At 39.5% G+C, this 12,669-nt stretch overlaps 2 protein-coding genes across 3 annotated transcripts in view; both read left to right on the forward strand.

Annotated features, from left to right (window-relative positions):
- Window positions 1-12,669, forward strand: part of LOC118938354 (uncharacterized) — a 63,409-nt gene that overhangs the window by 35,818 nt on the left and 14,922 nt on the right. The window contains exon 1 of one of the 2 annotated variants that reach the window (XM_090197552.1): window positions 10,463-10,753. The exons of the other annotated variant lie outside the window; for it this stretch is intronic. The gene's annotated coding sequence lies outside the window, so the exon portion shown is untranslated. Of the gene's footprint in view, window positions 1-10,462; window positions 10,754-12,669 lie in introns of those variants that run through there. 2 annotated transcript variants of the gene reach the window in all.
- LOC110485290 (uncharacterized) lies at window positions 4,010-8,614 on the forward strand. The gene is given in 4 exon segments (XM_090197558.1): window positions 4,010-4,412; window positions 6,975-7,158; window positions 7,374-8,320; window positions 8,322-8,614. Coding segments are annotated over 4 exon segments (1,212 nt in total). The 5' UTR covers window positions 4,010-4,403; the 3' UTR covers window positions 8,394-8,614.

Below are 12,669 nucleotides of genomic sequence, written 5' to 3' on the forward strand. Positions count from 1 at the left end.
CCATCTGAACAAGAGGAATACTAATAAGAATGAACACATTGACTACAGCTCAGCATTCAACCCTCATCATCAACCCCACCCTGTGCAATTGGGTCCTGGACTTCCTGACGGGCCGCCCCCAGGTGGTGAAGGTAGGAAACAACATCTCCACTTCACTAATCCTCAACACACTCAATCCTCTGTAGTCCTGCAATGTGTCTGTAAGGGCACCTACTAGATCCACAGCCCTTGCTAGGTCAAGAGAGCTTGATTGGAGCATGTCAGAAAGACATTTGGCATCACCAAGCACTTTACAAAAGGTAACCAAAAGCCCTATAAAATGTGAATATATCTGAGAATGAAGGCCCCTATTTTCAAGTGTGATATCCTGTAATTTATTAAATTTAATCAATTATACATTGGATAATAATTTCCATGAGGTCAAGGCAAGAACTATGCATTCTATGTAATAACTTTTAGATTTATAATGTAATAAAACTGGTACAGTTGAAGTCGTAAGTTTACATACACTTAGGTTGGAATCATTAATTAAAACTTCTTAGGGTTTTTTTTCAATTTTTGCCAAAATGACATACCCAAATCTAACTGCCTGTAGCAGTAATATGCATATTCTTGGTACCATTTGAAAGGAAACACTTTGAACTTTGTGGAAATGTGAATTGAATGTATGAGAATATATCACAATAGATCTGATAGAAGAAAATGCTAAGAAAAAAACAACCTGTTTTTTTTCTACCACCATCTTTGAAATGCAAGAGAAAGGTCCCAGTTTTAGCCATCACTCTGGTTGTAATTCCGATGGTGTCCACAAGATGGAAGCAGTGTGTGCGCACATTTTCAGACGGATAACTTGACGTTTGAGCGTTCTACATGACATTTAGTGTGAAGTCACCCAGGTACATTTGTGCAAATCTTGAAGGAAACGTTTGCATTCATAATACATAATTTTGCAAGAATATCGTCAAGTCTCTATACTTAAACTTTGATTTAGCTGTTCCATTATTAGTAACCATATTATAAATTCAACATTTGCAAAACAACCAGTTTTCATAACTCTGAATATTCTTATAGTTTTAGTCCAAAAGGAAAAGGCATGCTGTCACAAAAGGTTAGCACCTACATTTTGTGACAGACAGACACAGGGTTTCCGGATACTCCCGTAATCTAGCTAGCTTTGTTTGACCCCTTTTGGTGCTTATTTGACAAAGATACAATTGTAAATGCTGGTGTTCCTAGCTCCAACAGTGCAGTAATATCTAACAATACACCCATCTAAAAGTAAAATAAAGGAATTATTGACATGTACACACCTGTACAATCACACACACACACACACACACACACACCTGTACAATCACTCTCTCACACACACACACACACCTGTACAATCACTCTCTCACACACACACACACACACACCTGTACAGTCACTCTCTCTCTCTCACACACACACACACCTGTACAATCACTCTCTCACACACACCTGTACAATCACTCTCTCACACACACACACACACACACACTTGGGTAATACAAGTTATTTTGCTGGTAGGGGAATAACCTGCGTGTGAATGTAATAATGTGTGTTATCTGTGATGGTTTTGTTTGTCTTGTTTAGTTTATTAATCATTGTACCTAAACTGTATGTATAGACATGTATACGTAGGGCCCAGCTGTAAAAGAGGTCTGTCCGTGTTCCTTGTTGAAATAAAGTTATAATAATAATAATACACATTGATTAAAAAAATTAACAGAATTTATTTGTAGACCTTGTTGTCAATGAGCCAGGGGGCTTGTTCAGGCTCACTTGGGGTGACAATGTATATGTTCCTAAAGTGTAAAATGTGTTCTATCATTGCAGCAATGGTACCTTTCTGTGTGTTTATCACTATTTCTATTCATCCCTCCATCCCTTTCCATTTTCCCATTGGGTAAAACCCCTATGACAACGTCAGCATACAGTACATCAGGTTATTACTCATGTTTACCCTTTAATCATATATCATTGGGAATATTAGATTCATAGCTGTCCATCAGACACATCTTCAGAATGTTCAGATTGACAGAAAGTTGATATTTGACCTCTAGGAAATATATCAGAATTACCTGTCATTGCTTTAAAAAGAAAATTATACATTTTTAACTTTGTTTGACATGTGGTTCTGAAACATCGTAAAAATGACCTTTAAAAAAATGCCTTGCCTCAGGCGGGGAGAACCCTCGACTGGACCCCCACCCCATAATGGGCTACCACCTCCACCCCGACCACCACTCCTCAGAGAGGTCACTACATGTCTTAGAGGACTCTGATGTCAACGTCAGAAGACTGTACGAGTGAAAAATATTTTCAGATAGAAACATAAAATAGACAAACATACTTTGATAATGTAATGTGTTGTCGGTTGGATGACACAGGACCAAAATACACATTAGGAAAAGGCGAAGATCATTGCCTTGCATCAGCATTTGAGAGTAAATATAGCTGACTATACTGATCAAGTCACCTTGTCTGAGAGAGAGTTACATGGTAATCAAAATGTCTCCCCAGGGTAAGCCTATGGGAAAAATGAATGGTGGAAAACAGTTGGAACCATTTCCCTGTTCGAGCACTAGGTTTTATGGGTATTATGACGAGTACACTGTGGGGCTCTAAAGAGAGAAATAGCAATAGGTACTAATTTTGCCATGGTTCATTGGACAAAGCCTATGGGGAAAATGTAATGGCGTTTATGTATGGTGTTTGGATAAATGCCGAAAATAAGGACCGTTGTAAACACAGGTTTAGGAGATCTTATTAGATTTTGTTCTACAATATTTATCAGCTGACGTCACTTCTTGTTAATTTTGAAGAATTTGTGACAAAAAAAGCACAGAAGGGTTCATAATTCATAAACTTCATATTAACTGACTGCTATTATCTCATAGAACAAAACGTATAAGATCTCAAGCCTGTGCTTATCTTATTTTCGGTATTTATTCCAAAACCAAACATTTTCCCCATTGGGATGGATGAACGAGCCAAATGTATCTCATTTCCGAGTTTCAAGACTACAAGCTGGCGAGCTCGTATAGCTCGACGTTGAAATTATTGGTTGGCGGTAAGTGGGGGCGGTACTTCCTGTATAAACACAAACTCCCTTCCTTGACTACTTCCTTCCAGCAGTGTGTATCAGGGATATTTCTAGATGTGAGAAGTGTGCAGGAGGACCTGAGAGAAAGGAATGTGTAGTATTGATGTAAAACGTTGTGTGTATAAACTGTAGGGGTACACATGGTGCTGGAGATCAGATGTGTCCAGTGAGAGAAAGACAGGTTGAGGTTACCAGGATCACAGTAGTGCAGAAGGTGTTGTATGCTGAGGCAGTGAAGAGAGTAGTAGAGGAAGATGGGTCCAGGGTGAGGGATCCTGAGAGGATCCCTGTAATTAGGCCGAGGTCAATAGAGAGTGACAGGAATAACATGCTTCAGTAAGTTTTGGCCAAGTTCATGGCCATGGTTGTCAACCGTACCGCAGGAATAGAATGTAAATCACATTGGATAGATGTTGTGGTGGCAGCTGTTGAGAAGTACTTGGGTGTATAATATTTTACTGCATATTTACAAGGTGTTTTGAAGGATAATATCCTGTCCTCCCAGGATGCTGGCCTCGTGTTGAATTAGAGGGCCAAAGTAGTGGAATAATGATGAGGTTTTAATGGGTGTAGGGTTAGTTGGTTTTTCACAAAGTGTAATGAATTCATACTACAGAATAGTAGGCTGATACACAGCCGATACACTACACGCCCCGTGCACCTATAGTCATTGTTTTGCGGACCGCCATAACACTAAAGAAGAAGAAGACCACTTCCTTCTCAACATCTCTGGATCTGGTCTGTAAAGCGGAAGAATTATAAATCAATCCATTTTTTTTGGTCACATACTTGTGTTTAGCAGATGTTATAGCGGGTGTAGCGAAATGCTTGTAACACACTGACTACTTCGGAGGTTGCATTGCTGTAAATGCTGCATGGTTCGCAGCACGTATAGCTTGTAATTTGGTATTTTTTAGGCTACACTTACTGGGCCTCAGACAATTAAAACTATCTGGACTCCCGAAGAGGACGTTGTTCCAACAGACTCTGGGGTAGAGGTAGACAACAACAGTATTTTTGGTGAATAGGGTGTTGGACGTTTTATTGACTTTAATAGATTACAATCTTATCCAGGATCTTTCTGAAGTAAGATTAGGCTACATCAGACATATATTTGTCAACGTTAGTCGAGTGTTGATATTTAAATTAACGTTTGCTCTGGTCTAGCTTTATCTGAACGCGGTAACAAAGAAAGTAACTAGTGTAGGCTAGCTACAGATTTACTGTCACGTTTTTTATTTGAAGAAACGCTGAAGAAAGAACGGCTTCAACGATGGTTCAGGTAAGTTATGTCGACTTACTAACAGTTTTCCTACTGTGGTGTATAACATGTCTAGTTTAATCATCTTTGATCTTCCATATCCATTCGTTCCATTTGAACAGCCGGACAAAATAAATGTAACGGATGTGAAACGGCTAGCTTAGTTAGCGGTGTGTGCGCTAAATAGCGTTTCAATCGGTGACGTCACTTGCTCTGAGACATTAAAGTAGTGGTTCCCCTTGCTCTGCAAGGGCCGCGGCTTTTGTGGGTAACGATGCTTCGTGGGTGTGCAGAGAGTCCCTGGTTCGCGCCCGGGTATGGGCGAGGGGACGGTCTAAAGTTATACTGTTTCATAAACAATGGTGGTAATAAACACGTGGGATATTTTGTCCTTCAGCAAAGTAGCCTACTAGCCTAAAACACACAGATTGATACAAGGCAATGCGCAACGAGCAGGTAAAGTCAGAACCATGGAGAAATAATGAGGGCAAAGTTACAACTTGCAGTAGTGGTGTGTAGGTAAAAATCACCAGGGAAGAAAGCCAGAAAAATAGCTATTTTACATGTTGTGATCATTGCGTTGTTATAACGTGTTAGTTCATATGCCTGGACTCAGCTGAGACAAGAAGACAGTGGCAGAATACATTCAACCAGACCTTTGTTACATCATAAAACCAGAGAGCAACATATGTCCGGTTAATGTTGCATGTAACAGTTACATGACCTTCAGAATGGTCGAGCAAGTGAATGTTTTCTGAATATTAAACAACTATTGATTTAGAGTTACCGCAAGTCGAAAAAGAAAACAGGCGCTGCCTCCACTATTCAAGCACCATTTCAACTTCAACATCATCTAATTTAGTGACAACTAAAAGATACCAAAAACCAAGGGTGCAACTTTCACTGGGATTGAGTGTATCTGCAGGAACAGTTGCACCCATGGCCCTCACGCTAGCTCCACTTCTACCTACATAATATGTTAAGGAATCCCTAGTTATCTTTCCTTCCTCCCTAACTGTGCACTTGCTCACTTCTCTTCACTGATTTGAAAGGAAATGGCTGTTATGAAACATATGGTGGATACTCCCAGTATCACATGACTCCACCAATCAAATACTGTTTTTTTCTCTCTTTGGTACAATTGTCATAAGTATGTTGTAGATTTTCGTAACTGTAAGTACAACGATGTTCCTGTCATTTGTTAACAATACATTTAACTATCATTTAATCAAACTGCTAAAAACTGAATTACGTAAGCAAAATTATAAAGTGTCAAGTTTACGTACAGAAATGATGTAGTGTACAATGTACTGCTGAAGTACTTGGGTGGTAAATTACAGTTTATTACACTCATGTTCTGAATGTTGACGGTTTTAAATGTGGATGCTGTTACAGTAATAAGACAAGTGGATCTTGAGCAATGTTACATGGGGCAGAAATTGCACCAGGCTACACCCATACCTTTTTACTGTAGGTTTCTACTACATGTTACAATACCCCCATAACTGATGGTTTCTTCTATGTATGTACTGTATAAGGATACTGAAACTATAAGACTGACATTTTTCTCAACATGCTCCAAGTGGGATAACTAGCAGCAGTAGTTCTGGTGTTTAGGTTTTTCATCACTGGTTATTTGAACAACATGATTTAGCAGGTGTTACCATCTTTCACACGTTGGAAGGGGAGGTGACATCTACATCTTGAAAGAGGGGGTGGAGCTTTTCGTTTCTGTTCTGCTCTTTGTTCTACCATCAAGTTTTATACGTTTTTACATTTTTGTAAAAAATATTCCAATTCCATTTTGAAAAATTTGCCAAAGTGAAATATACAAGACATTTGTGGAAAGTAGTGAACGGTGTCGTGGAAATTTCCTCTATTTACCAAATCATGTCAGAGTTAGTTATCAAAGTCCATCTTTAATTATATGAGCTTTATCACAACCCTGTGACTCTCAGGCAATTCAGTGTCTCTCAATGAATTCCCCGAGAGCCCCCACTACATTGCAACTGAGATCCTTTAATAGCAAAGAACACACATAGTCAGACAGCATAGACATAATAAATCGTTCAGCTTTGTCTCCTTACTCAAACCCAGAACCAATCCTCCATATCAACAGGCATATATCAAATTGTCATTTAGATACAACCAACTCTAAATACAACCAATCCTGGACAAGCTCACGGAGAGGATAGAATGATTCCAGACACTGCCACTGTGTCTGTGTGAACTGGCACACAGACACAGTGGAGCAAAATATATGTTTACACATGGTGATACTTTGACCTCTCCCCTCACTCTAGCCCAAACAACTTAGTCTTGACATAGAACAGATACTGCAACCCTGCCACAGTATTATACAAAAATAACATTCTTGATGAGAAGTAATTTACAAACATATGATGAATATAAAACATCTTATCTATTTTACCAACTAATTCAGATTATTCCACAACAACGGTTACACACTTCAGGAGAAAGGAGGTATTATAAGGATGCAGCCATCAATCAGAGATTTAGACTAAAGTAATCAAATGTTTGGTCTAATGATATTCTATGTACAATACTTCCTGTGGTCACCAGGACAGAGCTAGTCCGTCCCCCTCCACCCTGCCGGAGTCCCCTGGTCACAACTCTCCTGGTAGTGCCTTACTGCTGGATCTGAAGAGGGTTTCTGTGCTGCTGGTCGACTGCAGGAAAACACCAGGGCAGAGTGGAACTGTGAGAGAAGGACACGAGGAGGGAGATGGAGATCTGATTTCATCAAGTAAGAACAATGGGGGGTGTGGATTAGACTACAACCTGATTCTGCATCTTCTGTTAATTGATTGATAAACAGTAAACACTCAGTGGCCAGTAAATTGTTGATCCAGTTTCGTGTATGGAGGGGAATGTACCTAATAAATTGTTTGATGATAAGGGCAATAAGGGAAATATGGGTCCATATACAAATACTAACTATTCAAGGTCTTTATTTTACAGGGGACACCCTTAACCATCGTTCTCTTAGTGGGAGGGGCTTATCGTCTGGGGAGCCTCAACAACATGTTGCTGAGGAGACAGAGAAGAGTCTCTCCAGATCAGAACATCTCAAGAAACACCAGCAGGGACGTACAGGGAAGAAACCTCACCACTGCTGCTCTGACTGTGGGAAGAGTTTTACAAGCCAGAGTGGCTTCATTATTCACTGTGATCAGTGTGGGAAGAGTTTTGCTGCATCTAACACCTTCAAATCTAATGTAAGAATTCATACAGGGGAGAAGCCTTACCCCTGTCTTGATTGTGGGAAAAGCTTTGTTAGTGCAGGAGCCTTAACTGTACACCAGCGTGTACACACAGGAGAGAAACCTTATAGCTGTGATCAGTGTGGGAAGAGCTTTGCTGTACTTCCCTCCCTGACTAGACACCAGCTAATACACACTGGGGTGAAGCCTTATAGCTGTGATCAGTGTGGGAAGAGCTTTGCTGTATCAGAAACACTAACTATACACCAGCGCATACACACAGGAGAGAAACCTTATAGTTGTGATCAGTGTGGAAAGAGCTTTGCTGTAGTTTCCTCCCTGATTAGACACCAGGTAACACACACTGGAGAGAGAACCTATGTCTGTCTATGTGGGAAGAACTTTGCTCTAGCTTCCACCCTGACTGTACACCAGAGAACACACACTGGAGAGAAGCCTTATAGCTGTGATCAGTGTGGAAAGAGCTTTGCTGTATCAGAAAAACTAACTAGACACCAGCGAATACACACAGGAGAGAAGCCTTATAGCTGTTACCAGTGTGGGAAGAGCTTTGCTCAATCAGACAATCTAACTAGACACCTGCGGATACACACAGGAGAGAAGCCTTATATCTGTGATCATTGTGGAAAGAGCTTTACTCAGTCCTCAGCCCTGAATTCACACAAGCTAACACACGCTGGTGAGAAAGAAGCCTTATATCTGTGATCAGTGTGGGAAGCTTTTCAGTCAGTTATGGACCCTTTATTCACACCAGTGAAGACACACTGGAGAAGGAGCCTTTGGTCTGTCTAGGTGGGAAGAGCTCTGTTTATTTAGGGCCAATGAGAAAAAAACAGAAAGCACAAACTTGCTGTAATTAGATAACCTGAATTCACATCAGCGAATACACGCTGGAGAGAAGCCTTATAGCTGTGTTTCATCTCCCTCCCTTCTGGCACCGTTTCCAGATCCCTAAATAAAAGGATCAAATCAAATGTATTTATATAGCCCTTCTTACATCAGCTGATATCTCAAAGTGCTGTACAGAAACCCAGCCTAAAACCCCAAACAGCAAGCAATGCAGGATCAGTAGAAAACATCTAGTAAACAGTCATATCCATCTCCCATTCTTAAACAGTTGCCTTAGTCTGATCACCATGGTAACCTCTGTGCAGCATAATATGCAGCTCTGATCTAGGATCAGGTCTCCCCTGTGTCTATGTAATATCACACATTAATCTAAATGGATAAATGTTCTCATAGGAAATGTTATAGGGAACTTGTGTGTGTGGGGGGGGGGGGGGGGTGGTGATAATTGTATCTTCTTTCATGTACTCATGATACTATTATTAAATGTCATTATGTAGAATAATATTTCAACAATAGGTGTATATTCATGTATTCAATTGATCAATACATTCAATCCATTATCTTCTAAACAAGAAGTTATCACTTAAATGGTGTATTTTATATATCTATATTGATTAAAATTATCCTAAATCTAATCCATAATATATTGGATAATTATTTCCATGAGTTTAAGGCAAGATCTATGTAATAACTTTTAGATTTATAATGTAATAAAGCCGGTAAATGTAACATCTTGTTGGTTAATATGATAAAATGTTGTCTAATAACCTTTTCCACTTAATGTAATAAGTTATTGGTATCAGGTAACAACTTTTGTTAATGAATAACGTAATTACTTAAACCGATCATGTAATAACACCTAAACCAATGTTTAATGTGTTACTTCGCCAATGTTAATGCACATACCACCCTCCACCAATAACAAACCCACACACACAAACCTAAGCCCTTGTACTCGTACACAAACAAGCACACAGTTATAGACACATACATTGATGATATGAAATAACAATTCATCGGTAGTTCTTATATTCAATGGGGCGGCAGGGTAGCCTAGTGGTTAGAGCGTTGGACTAGTAACCGGAAAGTTGCAAGTTCAAACCCCCGAGCTGACAAGGTACAAATCTGTCTAACTGCCCCTGAATAGGCAGTTAACCCACTGTTCCTAGGCCGTCATTCAAAATAAGAATTTGTTCCTAACTGACTTGCATGGTTAAATAAAGGAAAAAAATAAATGAGACAGGGGGGGGCAAGAGGAAGGAGGATTGGGAAAAAATTTATAGACATACATTGATTTAATATTTTAAAATTAACAATTCATCTGTAGTTCTTATAGTCAATGAGACAAGGGGCTCGGTCGGGCAAGAGAAAGGAGGATTGGGAATCTGCAAATAACAATAAGCTGAACTCCGTCTAGCAGAAACATCTTTGTATTAGCAACTATTAATTATTAGTTTATATTGTGTTAAAGTTAAGAGATGGGCGGGGCGGGGTGAACCATAGTAGGGGATATAAAGAGAACACCATCTTGAGAACTGAGTGTCTTGTTTGTAAATTGCTGTAAGTGTAAACTCCGGGTTGCAAACTATATTAAACAAACTAACCTCTGATTTCTGTGGTCACTTGTGGTCTGTGGTCACGCCCTATAAAGGCATCTAACCATGAGCTCATTTGAAAGACAATAGCAAAGAATTTCTCTAACCAAGCTGTTTTTGTTGTTTCTATAAATACCTTAGATTTGTGATTTTAGATTTTATTTGCAAATATAAAAACAATACAACCACACGTGGACATAAATCATTTACTATCATTCAGGATGATTCTAAAACAGTGAAACATGTTTACAGTACAGTTTAAATAGATTCATGATATAATACAAAAGTATTTTCTAGCATAATGACTCCCTAAACCGCCTCACCCACTTGAAGAGAGGTGTTGATGACTATGTACAGTAGGTGGCGGCACCTTTTAAACACCACAGAAGAAGCCGGAAAGCATCAACAGGAAGTACTTTGTTACCATCCTCTATCTAGTTTTCAAACCAAACACATTTCCACAGGATTTGCAGGATGTTTCTAATGTAAGATTAGTCTAAATGAGACGTTCGTTTGTCACAACTGAAATGGAGTTTTGGTATTTATAAAGTTGTGGTCTTGCTTTTCTTTATCTGAACGCTGTGACAAAGAAAGTAACTGTAACATACACATTTAGTGTCGTTTTTTATTTTTTAGAAAGAATACAGTAACGTTTGCTTCCACGGTGGATCGGGTACGTTTGGTTGACTTTTATTAATAGTATACCTATTGTTGTGTATAAAATGTCTAGGTCCAGTTTTCACGTGTGATCTTCCACATCCATGAGTTCGATTTGAACAGCAGGAGAAAAGAAACCATGGTGGTAATTTCAGCCAAGTAGCCTACTAGCTCATCGCACACAGATGGATGATACAAGGCAATGCGCAACAAGCAGGTCAAGTCAGAACCAGGGAGAAATAATTAGGCATCGCCTACACCAATTATGTATATAAACCCTGGATTGCTGATGCTATATATTGGCCATTGAGAGGCTCTGAAGGCACCGGTTAACTTCTTTGAACACCTCAAATTGTTTCTCCAGATGTCATTTCGATCACACAGCGCTTACACACTAATTTGTTGCGCCCAAATAAAGAAAACGACCATTGAAAATAGGTGATTTTTGTTGCTAGGCTACCAGTTACGGTGCTGTTAGCTTGTGTTTGCGCGCGTCTTTATGCGAAAGTAATACAACAATGATAGCCAGTGTCGAAGAATGGTATGGAGTTAATTTTAGTCAAATTATTGAGCATATCCTCCGCGCGAATAAGCATCAGAAATTGTCCTTATTTAGCATATCAAGATCCTGATGTGGACCTCAGTCTAGAGCTTAAAATATACAATGTAGGCCTACTGTCAGTATTTTTCGTCATATTGAGAAAATAAGATGTCCACATAGGCCTCTCACAGGATATTGAATGATTCCATATCCGCCCATAGGAAATGTCCATGTGTGATATTCAGAATAATCCCAATATCATATGTCTAAAAGAAAATAGTTCTGATATAGTTTTTTACATTAGAACTTGAAAAAACATTGGAACAAAGACATCTGGATTGTTTTGAAACAGTTGAAGTCGGAAGTTTACATCCACCTTATCCAAATACATTTGAACTCAGTCTTTCACAATTCCTGACGTTTAATCCTAGTAAAAATTCCCTGTTTTAGGTCACTTAAGATCATCACTTTATTTAAGAATGAGAAATTTCTGAATAAAAGTAGAGAAGGATTTATCAGCTTTTATTTCTTTCATCACATTCCCAGTGGGTCAGAAGTTTACATACCCTCAATTAGTATTTGGTAGCATTGCCTTTAATTTGTTTAACGTGGGTCAAACGTTTCGGGTAGCCTTCCACAAGCTTCCCACAATAAGTTGGGTGAATTTAGTCCCATTCCACTTGACAGAGCTGGTGTAACTGAGTCATAGGCCTCCTTGCTCGCACATGCTTTTTCAGTTCTGCCCACAAATTTTCTATAGGATTGAGGTCAGGGCTTTGTGATGGCCACTCCAATACCTTGACTTTTTTGTCCTTAAGACATTTTGCCACAACTTTGGAAGTATGCTTGGGGTCATTGTCTATTTGGAAGACCCATTTGCGACCAAGCTTTAACTTCCTGACTGATATCATGAGATGCTGCTTCAATATATCCACGTAATTTTCTACCCTCATGAAGCCATCTATTTTGTGAAGTGCACCAGTCCCTCCTGCAGCAAAGCACCCCCACAACATGATGCTGCCACCCCCGTGCTTCACGTTTGGGATGGTGTTCGTCGGCTTGCAAGCCTCCCCTTTTTCCTCCAAACATAACGATGGTCATGATGGCCAAAACTTTATATTTTTGTTTCATCAGACCAGAGGCCATTTCTCCAAAAAGTACAATCTTTGTCCCCATGTTCAGTTGCAAACGGTAGTCTGCTTTTTTATGGCAAGTTCCTTGCTGAGCGGCCTTTCAGGTTATGTGGATATAGATACTTTTGTACCTGTTTCCTCCAGCATCTACACAAGGTCCTTTGCTGTTGTTCTGGGATTGATTTGCACTTTTCGCACCAAAGTGTGATTGTTATGAAAACTTCGGCCCTAATTAAATCGGCCATGCTGATCGGTCGA

The sequence above is a fragment of the Oncorhynchus mykiss genome, chromosome 13, assembly GCF_057628025.1.
Source record: "Oncorhynchus mykiss isolate SJ-2025 chromosome 13, ASM5762802v1, whole genome shotgun sequence".
Lineage (NCBI taxonomy): Eukaryota > Metazoa > Chordata > Actinopteri > Salmoniformes > Salmonidae > Oncorhynchus > Oncorhynchus mykiss.